This window comes from Macaca mulatta, chromosome 13, assembly GCF_049350105.2.
Source record: "Macaca mulatta isolate MMU2019108-1 chromosome 13, T2T-MMU8v2.0, whole genome shotgun sequence".
Lineage (NCBI taxonomy): Eukaryota > Metazoa > Chordata > Mammalia > Primates > Cercopithecidae > Macaca > Macaca mulatta.
In genome coordinates, this window is record NC_133418.1 from 96,466,988 (window position 1) to 96,487,355 (window position 20,368).

Genomic DNA, 20,368 nt, shown 5'->3' on the forward strand with positions numbered 1-20,368 from the left:
CAATCTTAAGATCAGACTGACTTCTCATCAGGAACAATGGAAGTCAAAAGGCAGTAGAATGACAGGCAAAATTCCAAAAGGAAAATGATCCCAGTTGGGACGTTGGTGATGTAAAAAGGAATGAAGTACAGAAGAATAAATATGTAGGTAAACCTAAAATAATATTTATGTACAAACTATAGACCAGCAAACTATGGCCCATAGTCAAATCTGCCCACAGCCTATTTTTATATGACCCTGTAGATAAGAATCATTCTTAAATTTTTAAAGGGTTATTAGAAAAAACACAAAGAATATGATATAAAATATATGTGACTCACAAAATTTCAAATATTTACAACCTTGCCCTTCTCAGAAAAAGTTTGCCAACCCTAATATAAATAAAAAATAATATATTTTAGAGTTTAAAAGACATGAAACAAATTGCTTTGTGGGCAGATTTGGATGGAATAAATGGAGTTAAACTGTTATAAGATTTTCCCCTTATCTGGGAAGTGGTAAAAGTACTGATTTATATTAGACTTTAATAAGTCGAGGGTGCATGTTATCACTTTAAACACCAAAATAATTATGAAAATTGTATAATCCCAAGCTAGTATTGGGCAGGATGGGGTGGTGAAACCTAAACAATAAAAATACTTAATCCTAAAGGAGGCAAGATATCAGGGGAAGGCCAGGCACAGTGGCTCATGCTTGGAATCTCAATGCTTTGGGAGATCGAGGTGGAAGGATTACTTCAGCCCAGGAATTCGAGATCAGCCTAAGCAACATGGTGAAACCCTGTCTCTACAACACACAGACACACACAAAATTATCTGAGTGTGGTGGTGCATGTCTGTAGTCCCAGATACTCAGGAGGATCACTTGAGCCCAGGAGTTTGAGGTTTCAGTGAGCCATGATCACATCACTGCACTCCAGCCTGGGTGACAAAGTGAGACTCCATCTCAAAATAAAAGAAAAAAAAAAAAAGGAAAAGAAAAAAGAAAAAAAATTAGCAGTAAAGAACACAAAACAGGTAAGGTGCATTGAAACATAGATATTATATTTAAACAGAAGCTGAGGAGGGTGTATGAGAACTTCCTTCAGGATCTGATAGGTTGGATGCCAAGTGGGCTGGCCTTGTTCCATGTGGCCCTCAAACCAGGACTAGACCAGTGGAAGCAAGTTGCCCCTTGGCAGAATAGCTGGAGCTACCCAAACAAGAATGGGCTGCCAGGGCACTGGTCCAGGTAGAGAGTGGGGATCGTGAACATGTGGCACATACACCAGGCAGAGGTTAAGAGCTTGGAAATCCTTGGTCTGATCAACTTCTCCAAGCCTTACTTTCCTCACCTATAAGGTGAGGTTGATAATGCCTGCCCCATGGAGTTGCGTGAGGATTAAATGCATGTAAACATCCAGCACAGTGCCTGACTCACGGAAAGAACTCAGTAATTGCTAGTTACACTTATAATTTCAGCATCTGAGAGGTGGTTGGCATACACTATCTTTTAGATCCTTTCAGCCTCAATATTCTGGAATTTCTTCACATAACTAAATGCTCAGGAGTTCATGTTTTTACCTTGATGATGTGAGTCATCCATGACAGCTGCTCTGGGGTGTCACAATAAAGCTGTTCCTGGGATCTAAATGTTAAGCATCCAGACCTGAAGATCCAAAGGGAAACCTGGTGCCTCTTGGTTCTGCCCCACTAACTCTTGGAGCGGCATGAGCCCTCACTCTAGTTCTCTGCTTTCACCAGCTACAGTGCCTGTTCCCACAGTACCCAAGGCACTGTGAAAGAAATTATTGAATCTCTGTGGCATCATCAAACCCCAATCATGGAATCCCGAGGGAACCTTCCCCTTTTTGAAAGGTTGTTTTAACATCAAGCTCATGGATATATGAAGGGCTTTGAGCTCTTTGAAAAATTCCCACCTGAGTCAGGGCAGTCAGGGGAAAAAAACAAGTACTTTTCCATCCTGATGGGAATGCAAGAGAAAACCACTTGTGCATGCTCTGAGAAACAGGTTTGGCTGAGATCAGTCATCCAAGTTGGACAGAGCTGTGACCACTGGGGTCCGGAACCAACAAAGCACCATGGAAACATCAGGTCTTAGCAAGGTAAAACCACATGTGCTTCTCCCTTAGCGGGGCACCTTCTAAAGCAGTGGCTCTCAGCCCATCACCTGCTGCCTAGCCCCCAAATGCAGAGACTCAGATTTGACTGGCGTGGTGGGGCATGGGTATGCTGGGCATGAGAGTTTTTTAAAGCCCCTCCAGTAACGTTCATGTGCTTTCAAGGTTAAGAGCCTGACTCTACAAGGAAACCCAACTTGTGTTAGTCCAACAGCTGACCACATATGGGTGGGGTGATTTCAAAAGCAAAATTAAAGCAGGGCATGCTCTCTTAATTTACAGATTTCCTTGATGTTTGTATACTTACGATGTGTCTGGAGTGCGATTTTCTAGCCCCTGTCCCTTCCTTGAGGGAATACAGCCATTTCACGACCTTGATTAAACATCGAATCTATCTGAACACTGACTTCCTCATCTATAAAATGTGAAGAGGACTAGCTTCCCTGTCTTCTTCATGGGGTTGTCATGAGAATCAAAGAACTAGAAAGGGTTGTATAAGTGAGAGAGGACCATACACAAGGGAGAGGTGACTTGCCTTCCTGGATGAAAGGAAGAAGCATCTCCTAGGCATCAGGGAAGACTTTCAAGGCCAACTTATGTGGCACTGAGGTCACTCTTCAGTGCACATTAAAATCCTGGGCTCTTTGAAAAGTTGTAATGCTCTCACTGTGATCTTAGGGGCAGGGTTTATGACCTTTTTGGCATTTTTACAGGCTCAGAGGGCCATAAGTGCATGCAGACCATACTAGCAAGGGTGTGGACAACACTGCTTTCCACTAAGCACTGAGCTGTGCTGGTGAGCTTGGAAGGGGAGGGCCCAAGTCAGCCAGTGTCATCCCCTGCATGGTTTTGAATGATAAGCAGATCCTGTGGGTGACTATGTGCTGCACTGCACAGGGTAGCTGTAAGCTATCACCCTATGTGACCTACAGGGACTGTAGGATGCTGCATGGACCTGTGAGCAGGTGCTGCATGTGACTAGCTGTGGATGCTGAGTCAGAAAACCATGAGTCATGCCTCGCTGGCTGCTCCATTAAAATTCCAGGTGCTCTAAGGCGTACAGGATGTTAGCACAGCGTCCTGTCAGTGTGGTGCTTGGCTAGTCACATGCTGCCACCAGTGGAAGGTGAGAATGAGGAACAGAGAACCCTTCTGAGGTAGCTGGGTTGACCTCTGAATATATGTCTCAGAATTCTAGAGTAGATGAGGTGAGCAGACCTTCAAGATCATCTTGTTTACTAGATCCAGAGAGGCTAGAAAACCTGCCAAAGGTTATTCAGCAAGGTACTAACAGAGTCATGTGTAGAACTGGATTCTCCTTAATCTAGTCAAGTACGCTTTCCCTGAGACCAAAGTCTTTTAGAAAGTATAGAAAGACTTATTACATGTGTTGTCTTCTATCCTGAATTTCCAGAAGAAATCTATTGTTTTGCCCTGTCTGTAGATCAGTATTTCCAGCTGTCTTTATTACCATTAGTCATTCTAGATTTATCATCAGGAATACTGGCCAAAGAATGATTTAGGATCAACAATGTCACAACCTTTGGGTAGACACAACCTCTAGTCTGATTACAAAAACATTCGAGATGGCTTCAAAAATCTCAAATCACAATTAAATACTCTGTCCTGTGCTGATGGTCCCAGAGAGACCTCACCACCAATCACAGACCTCATTCCAGGCAGAGACCAGTGCACCCTCCTGTCTCCATCCCCTGATGCCCACAGATATCCAATATTATACACCCTGTGCCCCAAGAGAGGGAAGCAGTCCCAACAGGAAATAACATATTCAAAGTTTACTTGTAGTTTTGCCCTTGGCCTCACACAAGGGGATGCCTTACTTTTAGATCACATTTTCTTCAACTTCCTCATGGGATTGCTGTGGTTGGATGTGTACTCCAAAGTTCACATGTTGGAAACTTGATCCCCAATGTAGCGGCGGTAGGAGGTGTGACCTATAACAGGTGACTAGGTTCTGCCCTCACAGATGGATTAATGCCATTATTGTGGGAGTAGATTTGTTATAAAAGGATGAGTTTGGCCCCTTTTGTCTCTCTCTCTTTCCCTCATTTGCCCTTTTGCCTTCTGCCATGGGATGGCACAGCAAGAAGGCCCTCACCAGATGCCAGCCCCTCAATCTTGGACTTTTCAGCCTCCAGAACCATGAGACTATAAATTTCTGTTCATTATAAATGGCCCAGTCTGTGGCATTATGGCAGCACACTACAGACTAAGACAGGGACAGCTGAGGCCAACCCAGAGCCAGGAAGGAGCAACCTGTAGAAGATAGTCCCATAGTGAAGATGAACAAGCAGACCTTAACGATGGCAGGTTCCAGAGCCCTGACTCCTCCTATACTGATGCCTTCCACAATCAGCAGCAGCTCTAGCTTCGCCTCAGCCACCATTGGACAGAACTTTAAACAGGACCAGGGATTCCTCAAAGTTGGATGGCGGCAGGTGTGTTAATCAGTGAACCCCAAGAGGAAGGGAGTCTCAGGAAGGGAGACCATCAGGAAGGTCTCCTCCCAGAGACAACTGGGAAGTAGTGGTGTGAAGGAAGGGAGGCTTAGGACCCCTCATTCTCAGAGATGCAACAGTGCAAGAGGATATGGTGGCCTAAGGCATGAAGAAAAGCACTCACCTTTCCCAGAGCCCAGCAGTATCCCTGCTGGGCCCCTTCCTATGATCCAGGGCTCTGTTCACCAAGGTGGTGCCTCTTTTGACTCATGACCTTTTATGTCTGGAGCTGGAGGACTCATCTTGCCCAAAATACCACTTGCATCATGCCACTCCCCTGCTAGAGAACCTTCTATAGCTCCCCATTTCCTACTACAGCAAATTAAAATTCCAGGCTTGCTGCATGATCTTAGGCCAGTCACTCCATCAGGTTAGTTTTTGTAAATGTAAAATAAAAGATTTGGTTTCAATCATTTTAGAAGTCTCTTTAAGCTAAAAGGCACTCTGAAAAACCTCCACTCTCCTTGCACTGGGGTTTAATTGTCCTACCTTAACTCCTCATTTTGCTCCACACCAACCCCACACTCCAGTTCAGCCAGCCTGCTCCTGCTCCTCAAACCCATCATGCCATGCCCTCCCCTCGCCTGCCCTCTCTCCTCCTTGGTGTTTCTCTCAGTCCCACTCACCCTTCCGTGAGCAATTGAGTTTCACCTCCCACATGAGATTCCTCCAGCCTACATTCATCTCTCAGCTCTCTGAATCCTATTGCTTTTATTACAGCTGCTTGCACCTATTTTGGTGCTTAATTCTTCTCCAGTGATTTTATGCGGATCCGTTTTCTCTCCCCAGAGGGTTCCTTAACATTTGATTTAGTAACTACCAGCCAGGCACAGCCCAACTTGGGTTTTTAGAAGGGTGCTCAGACAGTTAATTGACAGTAGCAAAAGTGCAACTTGATGAAAATGGTGATTGACAATAAAGTCCTAAAAATCTACAAGGTACAGATGACATCCCAGGAAAGGAACTTTGGAGCCTCTAGAGAAAACCCCATACCTGTGCTCAGTGTCCAAAGCAGACATTTGGAGACAAGTGTGTGAGCTGAAGTGAGGGGGTGGGGATGGGGATGGAGGCATTGGGATGTAGAGTCTAACTCCAGAGATTCGGGGATGGCTATGCCACCAACTAGGTATGTGACCCAAGCAGGTTCTCCCCGATCTTGCATCAATAATTTGAAGGACTCAGGCCACCAAAGGTTCTCAAATATCCCTTTCTACTCTTATTTAGAAAGTCAGTATTTCTAGAAGGCTTGGGAAAACTTCCTGCAGGAAGGCAAGGAAAACCAACCTTCAGGAAGAACCCTGGGCTGTTGCAAAACCAATGTTACCTGGCTTGTTTTAGTAATGAAAAGGTATCCTTTTCTCATTCAATGAGTTCACCCAGCTCCCACCGTTGGTTTTGCATTGACAGGCCTGTCATGGGTATGTTACCAAGGCAACAAGTGTTTTTCCCACGGGCATGACAATCTTCTGGGAACTTCTGACCCATTCGAGGAAAATAAAATTCTAGCAAAAATGGTATTTTATTAGATACAATGATTTCTTGCCAACCTGCTTTTGCCAACTGCAGTTTTAAGCTAATGATATTTCAGTTTTATAAGCCAAGACATTCAAAGCAGGAATCTGTTTTCATATGTACTGCTTGTTGAGTCCATTTAAAAGTTTAAATAAAAGTCTAATTTTGGTTCTTCCCTTGAGCTCTATTACATTGTAAGGTAGCGAAAGGTGCTGGCCCTGGATCCAAGCTCAGGACTGACCTCCGCTTGCTGTACTAATTAGCTGGATGATTTTGGACAAGTTACCTAGCTTCTCAGTTTTCTCATCTGTAAAATGGGAAAAATAGCACAGGCCATCTTAAAGGAAGGCTATTATACATGAACTGTGCTTATCATAGAGCTTGGTTTTTCTAGGGAGGCTCACACCATGAATTTAGTTTTAAGTGATCCTCAAATGATAACATCCCCAGTGCCCAACAGAATGAACTTATATCTTCTCTGAAGACACTCACCTTCATCCTAGGCCTCAAAGAATCTCATAAGCACATTTTCAAGGAGTCTGAGCAGCATGCAATCAAAAATAACCAGGTACAGTACATAAAGAAATTAGATACATATGAGTAAGAATCAGCAGGAAAACAAAAGAAACAGATCACAAAGACTTTGGATACTAAAATCATCAAAACTGTAAAATTATAAAATGAATTTTTGTTGTTGTTGTTTGTTCGTTTTTTGAGACCAAGTCTCACTCTCTTGCCCAGACTGGAATGTAGTGGTGCAATCTCAGCTCACTGCAACCTCTGCCTCCCAGGTTCAAGCAATTCTCCTGCCTCAGCCTCCTGAGTACTGGGACTAGAGGCACACACCACCATACCCAGCTAATTTTTGTATTTTAAATAGAGACGGGGTTTCACCATGTTGGCCAGGCTGGTCTAAAACTCTTGACCTCAAGTGATCTGCCTGCCTCAGCCTCCCAAAGTGCTGGGATTACAGATGTAAGCCACTGTGCCTGGCCCTTAAAATGACTGTTTTTTAAAAATAAGACAAACTTGAAGTTTTTATGGGGATCCAAAGTTATTTAATTACCAATTTGGTAAGAAACTAAATGTAAGGGCCGGGCATGGTGGCTCAAGCCTGTAATCCCAGCACTTTGGGAGGCCGAGATGGGTGGATCACGAGGTCAGGAGATCGAGACCATCCTGGCTAACACGGTGAAACCCCGTCTCTACTAAAAAAAAATACCAAAAAAAAAACTAGCCGGGCGAGGTGGCGGGTGCCTGTAGTCCCAGCTACTCAGGAGGCTGAGGCAGGAGAATGGCGTAAACCCGGGAGGCGGAGCTTGCAGTGAGCTGAGATCCGGCCACTGCACTCCAGCCTGGGCGACAGAGCGAGACTCCGTCTCAACAAAAAAAAAAAAAAAAAAAAGAAACTAAATGTAAGTTAAGTTTGAAAAATAAAAAAAACAGTTTCCAAAATCTTCAATGATCAGAGTTAACAGAAAATTAGACACAATTGAAGGAGATTGAATAAACTAGAAGATGTATCATAATAAATTACTTAGAATGCAGTATAGAAAGACAAAAAGATGGTAAAGTTGGGAGAGAGGTTAAGAGACATGGTACATGGAGTGAGCAGGCCAAACGCCATGCTGGCATTCCAGAAGGAAAAGGCAGAAATGATCGAGTAGAGGCAACACTTCAAGAGATACTGGTTGAGAATTTTCAAAACTGATGAAAGTAATCAAGCCACAGATTCAGGACATGCTAAAAATGCCAAGCAAGATAAATTTACATAAATCAATGAACTAGAAAACAAACATACAATATAGACAATGGTATATTTTTCCAAAGATGGCCACAGCATTTTGTCTCATCCTGTATGCCCTTTTGCAATGTGATTTTTGCCATTCTTCCCATCAAGAGGTGGCGTCTATTTCCTTCACTTTGAATCTAGGCTACTACAGAAACTTGCATTGACCCATAGAAGCAGCAGAAATGACTTTGGTGCCCGGACATTAGAAGGCTTTGTGGCTTCTATTTGTGCTCTTTTGGGACTTTGGGTCCCCATGTAAAGAAGTCCAGACTGCGCATACAGAAACAAAGGCCAAGTGGGGGAATGCGAAGACACCCAGTTCCCAGTACCAAGTCCCCAGACATCTCATTTGGGGCCCACCAAGTCAATCCCAGATGATACTATGTGGAACAGGGATGAGATGTTTCTGCTGAAGTCTTCCCCAGCTGCAGGTTCACAGAACTGTGAGTAAATAAAATGGTTGCTACTGTAAGTCACTGAGATTTGGGGTATTTTGCTATGCCTCAATAGAGAACGGGGACATAGAAGATCAATAAAAGCCAGGCATGGTGGCTCATTCCTGTAATCCCAATCCTTTGAGAGGCTGAGGTTGGAGGATAGCTTGAGCCCGGGCATTCAAGACCAGCCTGGCCAACATAGTGAGACCCCATTCCTAAAAAAAAAATTTTTTTTTTTAATTAACAGGTGTGGTAGTATGCACCTGTGGTCCCAGCTACTTGGGAGCCTGAAGAGACAGGATCTCTTGAGGCCCAGAGGTCGAGGCAGCAGTAAGCTGTGATCATGCCACTGCACTCCAGCCTGGACAGCAGAGCGAGACCTTTCTCAAAAAATAAATACATACATACATACATACATACATACATACATACATAAATTGGTTTGAAAAAATAATAAAGTGGACAAACTTCTAGTAAGATAAATCATAAATAATCAGTACCAGAAACAAAAAGAAGGACATGACTACAGAAGCTGCAGGTATTGAAGGGATAACAGAAAGCCATACACAAATTTTATGCCAAACCACTTGCAAATTTACTCGAAATGGACACATTCCTAGAAAAAAAACCTTCCAAAGTGAATTTAAGAAAAAGAAAATATGGCTAATTCTATAACTGCTAAAGAAATTGAAGCAGTAGTCACAAATCTATGGAAAAATAATATTCCAGGCCCAGATGGCTTCATTGGCAAGTTCCACCAAACATTAAAAGGAAAAAAATCCATTACTATTACACACTATTCCAGAAAACAGAAAAATAGGAGCACTCCCAAATTCATTTTATGAGACTGCAAAATATTGGTACCCAAATCCAGCAAGGGCAGAGAGAAAAAAGAAACTTACAACTCAATCTCATTCATGAACATATAAGAAAAATAACCTGAAACAACTGTTAGCAAACTAAGCCTAGCAATATAAGGAAAAAAATACACCATGATCAACTAGATTTTATGCCAGCAATGCACGTATCATTCAGTATTAGCAAGTCTATTAATATAACTCAACATAATAGATCTAAGAGTAAATAATTATATGATTATTTCTATAGACGCTGAAAAGGCCTTTAACAAAATTTAATATGAATTTCTGATTAATTAAAACTCAAGGAGGTAGAAATTTATGGCTATTTCCTTAATATGAACACACACATATATATATGTTATGTATGTATGTATGATTCCCAAAGGCCATCATCTAACTGAATAGGAAAATATTCATTTCCCATTGCTTTTTGTAACCTTAAGACCACATGGTCCTTAAAAATATGAAAACATAATCAAATTACATTGTAATAAGATAAATTAAAATATTTCTTACCTGTAACATTTGCAAAAATTCTAAGTCTTGACTGCATGTTTTATTGTCAATATAGCTTTATTGTCAAGCTATGGAAAAATAAGCAATTTCGTATATATTGTTGGTAGGAATGCGAACTGGTACAATCCTTACAGAAGGAAATTTGTTACTATCTAACAAATCTATATGTGTGTTCACCCTCTGACCTAGAAACCCCAGTTCTAGGAATTTATCCTAAGTCAGATGTATAGCCTAGCATAAGCTGAACTTGAAAAAGATACATGCATATGACTGTTCATGACAGTATTATTTGTAATAGCAAAATATTGGAAACAACCTAATGGCCATGTTGGGAGGCTGGTAGAATATACAATACATACTGGAATATTCTGCAGTTGGAAAAAAATAAAGATCTCTGAACTGATATAATATTATTTTCAGGACATACAATTAAGTGAAAAAAATCAAAATGCAAAAACCACGTATAGCAAGTCATCTTGTGTAAGAATAAAGGAAAGTAAGAATGTATTTTCTCAAAAAGAAACAAAAGATATTAAACTAATAAAATTGGTTACCTACAGAAATGATAGAAATGGGATAGAAAGGGTAGGGGAAGGGGATGGGACCTCTCTGAGTACATCTTTTCATATAGTTTTGACTTTCGAACCATGTTAATGTTTTATATATTGAAAAAACACAGTAAAAAGCAAGAATGGAAGAAACAAAATTAAATACAAACAGACACACTTAACTGTATGCCAACTAGGTTGTATAATTACGCAGAGAGAACAAAAAAATAATTCAAGCGATTTTGAACACAATATTTTGATGATACACCCTGAGTGGGATATATTCTAAAGGACGGGAGAAGGGCAAAGGAATTTTGAACTTCATTTGTTGTTAGTGGTGTTGTCACAGCAATTCCAGTACTGTGTTGTAGGTATTGTAGGATTCAGCAAGTGAGTAAATTCACTGATGTGTTTGTAACCCAGATTTGTGTTGTGAGCAAAGGACAATACAAATATGGAATGAAAGAGGGAGATGAAAAAGTGTAATTCTACCTAAATGAAAGATATCTTTATAAATTTATTGCGTGTTTTTAAAAAAGAAAACTATATTTCTTAGTTTTGTCACTGAGCAGGCCTAGACAATAACACTTCAGCAGCAGCAAACATTCCCAACACCTGGACCTTGGTTTCCAAATAACACTCCCCTATCAATGGAAGCCTTGAGGAAACAGCTGATTCCAGGTTTGGGATAGAGGAAATACGAGGTTAGCTGGGAAAATCTTGTACCATGAAGTTTAAAAGTGCTTAAAAATTGATAGGGACACAGAAGTCACCTTGAAGAGGCTCTCACTGGCCAAATCTGTAATAACTTGGACATCAAAATGAAAAATTACAGGCCTGGATTACAATACACAGGTTAATAAGAGTCCATAAATGAATTTCTTTTCTTTTCTTTTCTTTTTGAGACAGGGTCTCACTATATTGCCCAAGCTGGTCTCCAACTCCTGGGTTCAAGCTATCCTCCCTGCTTAGCCTCCCATAGATGAATTTCGTATGAAAAAGACAAGACAAAAAGGAGTGGGGAGTTCAGTTAAATATTTTTTAAGTGGGGGAAAAGAGGGAATCTCTTTTTTATGGGGGAAACCCAACTAACAATAGCAGAAGGAAGAAGGAATGATAGAAAAATCACTGTCTTACAATCACCATGGTAAAAATTTAGGCAAGAAATATCAATGGATGCTAAAAAATCCCTGGGAAAAAGGGTAGTCACAGTCTCCCAGTATCTCCCTATGGATGATTTATAAACCACATGGGGAAGGTACCTTCACAAGGGAAAAAGGTCAGGCAGCCGCCACCTTCACCAAAGTATCAAATTTGGCATCACCAACTGGGGGATTCAAGAACATCACTGTTTGTTGTTCACACACAAAAACCAGCTGAAGACGTTCATCGACACAAAATAAACAAAAAGCTGAGAGAACCATTCTTTTTTTTTTTTTTTTTTTTTTTTTTTTTTTTTTTTTTTTTTTTGAGACGGAGTCTCGCTCTGTCACCCAGGCTGGAGTTCAGTGGCCAGATCTCAGCTCACAGCAAGCTCCGCCTCCCGGGTTCAGGCCATTCTCCTGCCTCAGCCTCCCGAGTAACTGGGACTACAGGTGCCCGCCACCTCGTCCAGCTAGTTTTTTGTATTTTTTAGTAGAGACGGGGTTTCACTGTGTTAGCCAGGATGGTCTCAATCTCCTGACCTCGTGATCCACCCGTCTCGGCCTCCCAAAGTGCTGGGATTACAGGCTTGAGCCACCGCGCCCGGCCGAGAGAACTATTCTTGATGAAAAGAGATTAAAGAGACAGGACAAATAAATGCAACGTGTAGTCTTTGATAAATCTAATAAGCAATGACTGAAGAAATGAACAAAATAATAAAAAGTCAATTTATTTAATTCACAACATTAGCAGATGAAAGGAGTAAGCCACGCAATCATCCCAGTAAGTACAGAAAAAGCATTAGATGAATTTTTTTTTTTTTTTTTTTTGAGACAGAGTCTGGCTCTGCCGCCCAGGCTGGAGTGCAGTGGCCGGATCTCAGCTCACTGCAAGCTCCGCCTCCCGGGTTTATGCCATTCTCCTGCCTCAGCCTCCCCAGTAGCTGGGACTACAGGCGCCCGCCACCTCGCCCGGCTAGTTTTTTGTATTTTTTAGTAGAGACGGGGTTTCACCCTGTTAGCCAGCATGGTCTCGATCTCCTGACCTCGTGATCCACCCATCTCGGCCTCCCAAAGTGCTGGGATTACAGGCTTGAGCCACCGCGCCCGGCCGCATTAGATGAATTTCAATATCCACTTCTAATTTTAAAAAATCTCTTAGCAAATTTGGAATAAAGGTTTCTTAATCTCAGAGCATAGCTACAAAAAAAGCCTTTAGCAAACAGCACAATTACTGATGAGAAGTTAAACATTTTCCTCTTTTTTTTTTTTTTTTGAGACAGAGTCTGGCTTTGTCACTCAGGCTGGAGTACGGTGGTGCAATCTCGGCTTACTGCTACCTCCACTTCCCAGATTCAAGCAATTCTCCTGCCTCAACCTCCCGAACAGCTGGGATTACAGGCAACCACCATCACGTCTGGCTAATTTTTGTATTTTTGTAGAGATAGGGTTTCACCATGTTGGCCAGGCTGGTCTTGAACTCCTGACCTCAGGTGATGCACCCACCTCAGCCTCCCAAAGTGCTAGGATTACAGGCGTGAGCCACCATGCTCAGCCTAACATTTTCCTTTTGAACTTGGGAATAAGATAAGAATACCTCCAATTATCACCTCTTTGAAAAAAATAAATGTGCAGGTACCAGCCAGCACAGTAGGGTAAGAAAAAGAAATAAAAGGTATACGGATTGAAGAAGAAGTAACAACACCGTCATTATTGGCAGGATTATGTGTGTTAGGTTGGTGCAAAAGTGACTGCTATTTTGCCGTTGCTTTGTTACAAAGTAATAGAGCGCTAATCCAGACTTGAGCCTGGATTCTCTATTTTATTTTTTAAAAGGTCAATTGGAACAATGCTATGTGCATTAGCTCTTCTGGTGGGAGCATTAAGTAGTATTACAAGTAATGGCAAAACAGCAATCACTTTTGCATCAACCTAATAGAAAACCCAGAAGAATATACAGATACATTATTACAATTTATAAGTTTAGTTGAGTTCAAAATCAACACAAAAATTCATTTTATTTCTATATATCAATAACAAACATTTTCAAAATAAAAATTTACGATAACAAACATTTTCAAAATAAAAATTTACAATAACAAACATTTTCAAACTAAAATTTAAAAACCCACTTGCCACACAACAAAAATATCTAAACCTGTGAATAAATTTAACAAAATACGTCCATGCCTGCAACAGAGAAAACTCTGAGAGGCGTTAAAGATCTAAATACATAGTCATGGCTTGAAAGACTCAATATTGTAAAGATGTGTATTTTCCCCAACTTGATTCATAGAATTCAAAGCAATCTCTATCAAAATCCCAACAGGTTTTCTCCAGTGGAAATTGCCAAGCTGAGAGTACCATCTACATGGAAATTCAAAGCCAAGGCATTTCTGAAGAAGAAAAAATAGGAAGACTTCTTTTCTCAAAAACAGAAGTCAATATAAAGCTACAAAATTAAGACAATGTGTTATTGGCCCTGAGACAGATAAATGGACTAATAGAGCAAAAAAGAGTACTGACAGACGGAAACATGCACGAATCTTTAATGTACAGAGGCAGCCCTTCACAGTGGTAGGGAAACAACTGATTTTTCAATAAATGGTACTGAGACAATTGGGTATCTGCATTTAAAAAAAATGAGGGGCTGGACGTGGTGACTCATACCTGTAATCCCAATGCTTTGGGAGTCCAAGACAGGAGGATTGCTTGAGCCCAGAAGTTCGAGACTAGCTTGGGCAACATGGTGAAACTCCTTCTCTACAAAAAATACTAAAATCAGCCAGGCGTGGTGGCATGTGCCTGAAGACAATATTTTGATGATATAACCTGAGTGGGTGTGTGGTCCCAGCTACTTGGGAGGCTGAGGTGGGAGGATTACTTGAGCCTGGGAGGTTGAGGCTACAATGAGCCATAACTGCACCACTGCCTTCCAGCCTAGGCGACAGAGTGAGACTCTATCTCAAAAAGAAATAATAATGACAACATTGGGTTCCTCTCATACACTATTCATAAAAGTCAATCCCAAATGTAGGGGGATTGACTTAAATGAGAAAAGTAAATTTATAAAGCTTCTAGAAGGAATTATAGGGTATCTTCATGACCTTGAGATAGGAAAGGAGTTCTTTAAGATACAAAGAGCACAAACCATAAAGGAAGATTTAAAATACATATACTTAAGAATAAAGCCTGGGCACGGTGGCTCATGCCTGGAATCCCAGCACTTTGGGAGGCCGAGGCAGGCGGATCACTTAAGATCAGGAGTTTGAGACCAGCCTGGCCAACATGGTGAAACCCCATCTCTACTAAAAATACAAAAATTAGCCAGGCATTGTGGCAGGCACCTATAATCCCAGCTACTCCGGAGGCTGAGGCAGGAGAATCGCTTGAACCTGGGGGGCAGAGGTTGCAGTAAGCCGAAACCAAGCCACTGCACTTCAGCCTGGGTGACAGAGCCAGACTCTGTCTCAAAAAAAAAAAAAAAAAAAAAAGAGAATATACAAATGGAAATGGTGGGACTACATATGATAACAGAACTCTGAGCCACAGTCGGCAATCGGCCAGCCCAGACAACCGAACTGCAGCCTCCGCAGCAATCAGCCCAGAATGGTCAGGTTTGGTTAATGACTGCCATCTTCTCCATTTTTTGCTCTGCTTCCAACTCAGGACCACTCAGAGAAAGCCAGATAAACTCCCAACTGGATAACTTCAGATGCCCTGCCTCTACTCAGCTGGTCCCCAGCTCCCTGAAACCAACAACCTCCAACCAGATCAGATCTGAAGATTTCCCTTTTTTTCCACTGTGAAGCTTTCCCACTCCCCTGCCTGCCTTTGAATCTTGGCCAAACATAAGTTATGTCTTGCTACAGCAAGCTCTGAATAAATAGCCTCTGTTTGTCCTCATTTGGGTGGTCTTCATTTATTTACACAAAATTAAGAATTTTGCTTATCAAAAGTCCCCATAGAGTAGGACAAGCTTGAGTGGCAGAAGATATTTGTCATAGATGTAACCACCAAAGAGCTAGTGTACAGCATATATGGAAACTCCTAAAAAATCAATAAGCAAAAGACTTGAACAGGCATGTCACAAAAGAGAAACTCAAACAATCAATATGAAAACCCTCCTTGGCCTCATTAGTAACAAGGAAATACAATCATCCTGTTCTGAAGGCATAGCAAGCATCGCCATTCTCCCCCATGGCTCAGAGCAGTCACTGACTTGCCCCAGAGGAGCCTCAAGCCTGGATTCAGACCCTAGGCAGGCCCAGGACTCTGTCCCGTGCTCCTCCTCTCTCTCTGGGGAGTCAAGGGCAAGTGCCTTCTCACTCCAGACCCCGTCCTCTCATCTGGAGAAGATGAAAGATCATCTTTAAGGCCCTTTTCAGTCTAAAGGAGTCTGCCTTCCTATGCAAAGGGAGAGCAAAGGGAAAGTTCAGCACTCTGTTTCGTAGCACTAAAGAATGTAGGCAATCTTTTAGAATTTATCTTCCAGAAATCTGTCTTCCTTTGTCCCTCAGCAAAAAAAAAAAAAAAAAAAAAAAAAAAAAGGTCATAAATAGTAACAGTATTAAATGTGCATTAAATAGTATCAAAATGTGCCTAGTAGTAGTAGCAGTAATATTTCCTTTCTAAGGATGAAAAAAATCAAGGTCCAGAGAGGTGGAAGAACTTGCCCAAAGCCACACAGCACAAATAGAATCCAGGTTTTTTTTCTCGTACCATGGTGCTGCTGCCCGACTGCACTTCTCTCCTATCCCAAGATCTGCCTCTGTCCCGGCAGCCTTTCGGACGTGTAACCCTGTGCAGTCATCCTCTGCATCCCATTCCACAGGAGGCAAACCAGCCTTCTTATTCTTGAACTGTACGCTTTGTGCTTTATCTCACCAAAAGCACACACTCCTTTCGCACGTCCCTTGCCTAAGCAACATGGGACACCAGCGGGGCTAAACCATGGGTTGTCCTCTGGGCAAAAGGCATGCTTACCTTGTCCCAGAAGCAGCAGCAGCTCCAAGAGGAAAACGCCTGGCCGCAGCCCCATGCCAGAATGCTCCAGGTGACTCAGGCCTCTGGAAGAGCTCTCCAGCAGATGGATGGGCTATCACACCTCCTCCTGCTTTTATGCTCCTCTGTGTTCTGATAGTGCACCTGTCATAAATTTTACTGTGTTCACCTTTGAAAGGGGGCAGTGGCGGGCTGTAAATGATAAATATTAACATTTAGATGGAAGAGTTCTTAAGGCAGATGAGTCAAAGATGGGTAACATGTTCTAGTCGTAGACACTGACAGACCAGGGCTGCATAGCTGCCTCCATACAGGCTTCCATGATGGCGGCTGCCCGGAAATTGCCAGTGTTAGGGTCTGCTGGGAAGAACGCAGGCCTGGGAATCCCAAGTGCTGGACGGAATTCCAAATCAGCCACAGCTGTGGGAACTTGGGTGCATCCCTTAACGTGGCCTCAGCTTTCTCAGCTGTAAGCCAGGAGATCAAAAGCACCTTGTAACAACTGTAAACCATAAAGCTACCTTCAAACGTGAAACGTGCTCCCCCCGTGTCTCAGCCGCTCTGCTAGGTTCCCTGGTTTGCATGACACAGAGAGGCTTGTTTCTGGTCCCCCCATTTCCAAACCCATGGGTGGCCAGTAGTGTTGGGCGGATGTGCACTCCGTAGGTTTGTTTTCTGCATATTGAATTCAGAGGTACAAGCCAGAGAGGGAACCAAGTTTGACGAAATCAGCTGTTTCCTTTGGGCAAACTAAGTCAGGAATGCTGGGCTGGGTCCCAACTGGGCAGACAGGGCTGGCATTTAAAGCCTGAGTGACAAATACCCTTGAGAGTAGAATTTAAATTTTTTACACAAATATCAATAAACAATTGCCTTGGTTGACAAGAACAAATATATTTAAATTATCCTTACTTTCTGGCCACACTTGTGGGCGTGAGGCTGGGATCCTGACTTGGGAGGTCTAGCTAAGACTCTAGGGCTGGTTCCCATGACCCAACCTCAGATCCTGATCTCCTGGCTGACCCACTTTTCTCATATTTAAAAGTCACAGCCAGGCACAGTGGCTCACACCTGTGATCCCAGCACTTTGGGAGGCTAAAGGAGGAGGATCACTTGAACCCAGCAGTTTCAAATACCAGCCTGGGCAACCACATCTCTATAAAAACTAAACATAAATTAGCTAGGCATGGTGGCATGCACCTGTAGTCCCAGCTACTTGGGAGGCTGAGGCAAGAGCCCGAGAGTTCAAGGTTGCAGCGAGCTATGATTGCACCACTGCACTCCAGCCTGGAAAAAGAGCAAGATTCCATCTCAATTAAATAAAAAATTAAAAAATTACAGTTATAACCTCTATTGTCTCGAGTAGAAAGTGAAGACGAAGTGGGTGGCCCTTTGTTCCTGAATCTCTGGTTTTAGGATATTGTCTCCCTTTCTCAACTGCTCAGAAAATGTGTGACTTGTGGGTCACCACTGATTTAGCCAATGCCAAAGGCTTAACCTAAGCCTCAGTACTGTAGGGGGGTATTGGGACATGCCAGAAATGTGTGGACACTGATACACTTAGTCCAGCTGGCCATCAGCTAGTTCCAGAGCCTGGAAGAGGGAAGCACGTGCAGACACACAGAAAAGGAAGAAGAAAATACACCCGAGGCCAAGGTCTGTGGGGGCCAAGTGAGCACAGATGCCCCTGGACATGTAGACACTTGTCAACCTCACTAAACTGCCCCCAAGTTCAATGAGAAGCCAGAGCTGCTGTCCCACTACTAAGGATGTCAGGAGTTCACCCAGCTCCACGCCACCCGCAGCTTTGAGGACCATCACTGAACTTGCCTGGGCTGAATAGGCCAAGGTCCCCGCTCATGTGCAGGCCAGCTAGCGGTGCGGTGGGAAGGACATGGCACATGGGCAGAAGTGAGTTGGTTCCACGCTCCAGGTACTCGCTCCATCTCTAACTGCTTCTCTCCAGGACTACCACAGCCCAACTCGGTTACCATCCTTCCTCTAACCTCTTTCACATTTAGAAAAATTGAGAAATGCCTTAAAAACATTTAGATTTTTGGGAAGGCATTTGGTACAGGAGAGACTGGATGTCCTTTTAGGTAGAATAAATCTCGGAGTCCCATCCATGCATCAAGGAATCCTCACCAACTGTGAAGCTGTGGGGGAAGCAACATTTCTCAGGCACTCCTTTTTTTTTTTTTTTTTAATACTTTAAGTTCTAGGGTACATGTGCACAATGTACAGGTTTGTTACATACGTGTCCATGTGCCATGTTGGTGTGCTGCACCTGTTAACGGGTCATTTACATTAGGTATATCTCCTAATGCCATCCCTCCCCTCTCCCCCCACCCCAAGACAGGCCCCGGTCTGTGATGTTGCCCACCCTGTGTCCAAGTGATCTCATTGTTCAATTCCCACCTATGAGTGAGAACATGCGGTGTTTGGTTTTCTGTCCTTGTGATAGTTTGCTGAGAATGATGGTTTCCAGCTTCATCTGTGTCCCTACAAAGGACATGAATTCATCCTTTTTTATGGCTGCATAGTAGTCCATGGTGTATCTGTGCCACATTTTCTTCATCCAGTCTATCACTGATGGACATTTGGGTTGGTTCCAAGTCTTTGCTATTGTGAATAGTTCTTGGGCACTCTTTTTAAAAATTTTTTTGAAAAATAGAGATGAGGTCTCACTATACTGCCCAGGCTGGTCTTGATCTCCTGGGCTCAATCAGTCCTCCCACCTTGGCCTCCCAAAGTGCTGCATTTACAGGCTTGAGCCACCTTGCCCAGCCTCTTGGAACCCTTACAAGTATGGCAGCTTAACTGGTACCTGCTATCTACATGGTCTAGTAGCAGCTATGAAAACAAGGGGAAAGTCATTGTCTGAAGTCAAAGGCTCCACCACTTGTCCAGAAACTTTTGTTCTCTGACTTTTGCTAGAAAATGTCCTAAGAGGACATGTCCTATAAAAAGGGATAAGAAATATTCTCCATTTCAGATTTTAGCAATAATCACCAGGTGCTCCTTTTGGGAAGGCACAAGCCCCTGAATTAGCATCTTTCAGGGATGGTAGCACATACCTTGCTCAGAGGTTTCTTGGCCACTGAAAAAGCTGAGCATTCAGGCCGGGTGCGGTGGCTCACGCCTGTAATCCCAGCACTTTGGAAGGCCGAGGCGGGTGGATCACAAGGTCAGGACATCAAGACCATCCTGGCCAACACAGTGAAACCCCGTCTCTACTAAAAATACAAAAAATTAGCCAGGTGTGGTGGTGGGTGCCCGTAGTCCCCGCTACTCTAGAGGCTGAGGCATGAGAATGGCGTGAACCCAGGAGGCAGAGCTTGCAGTGAGCCAAGATCATGCCACTGCACTCCAGCCTGGGTAACAGAGCGAGACTCCATCTCAAAAAATGAGCATTCGCTGCTGTCTAAGAATCCACAGGGAGGTGCTAGACTAAGCTCCTGGCACAGAGCCCATGTGGATTAAAGCAGTACAGGCCTTCCACAAGTATTTCTCCAAACTGGGGGTTTACAACCCATTATTATCCCATCAATTTGATTTGGTTAATGATCAGCCCATTTAAAAAAATGAAACAATGTAAAATATCTGAGGACATTGCAATATAACAAGGGTAAGTAACGTATCGGGAAAACTTTTGTTTCAGCTACATGTAGTGATGCAATATATTTTTCTTAATGTAGGTCACAGTCAAAAAAAAAAAAATTGAAAACCACCACAACTTTAGAGAGTAATAAATCCACAAAGAAATCCCTAGACTTTGAGAAAAATAAAACAGGTTTGTTTTTCCTTCTGGTTAAAGATGTAGCTAGACCCAATTCCCTTGTGTTAGGAGCTAGAAGCAATGTCTACGAATGGCCCTGAGTCTTAGGAAGAAGGGTAGATTCAAGTCAAGTTTTTTTTT

At 42.8% G+C, this 20,368-nt stretch overlaps 1 protein-coding gene across 2 annotated transcripts in view; it reads right to left on the minus strand.

The window, feature by feature from the left end:
• Positions 1-16,743, minus strand: part of PLB1 (phospholipase B1) — a 150,034-nt gene extending 133,291 nt beyond the window's left edge. For both annotated transcript variants that reach the window (XM_077959806.1, XM_077959805.1), the window contains exon 1: positions 16,432-16,743. In XM_077959806.1, coding sequence (XP_077815932.1) covers positions 16,432-16,486 — 55 coding nt within the window. In that variant the 5' untranslated portion in view covers positions 16,487-16,743. The remainder of the gene's footprint in view (positions 1-16,431) is intronic.
• Positions 16,744-20,368: the final 3,625 nt, after the last annotated feature.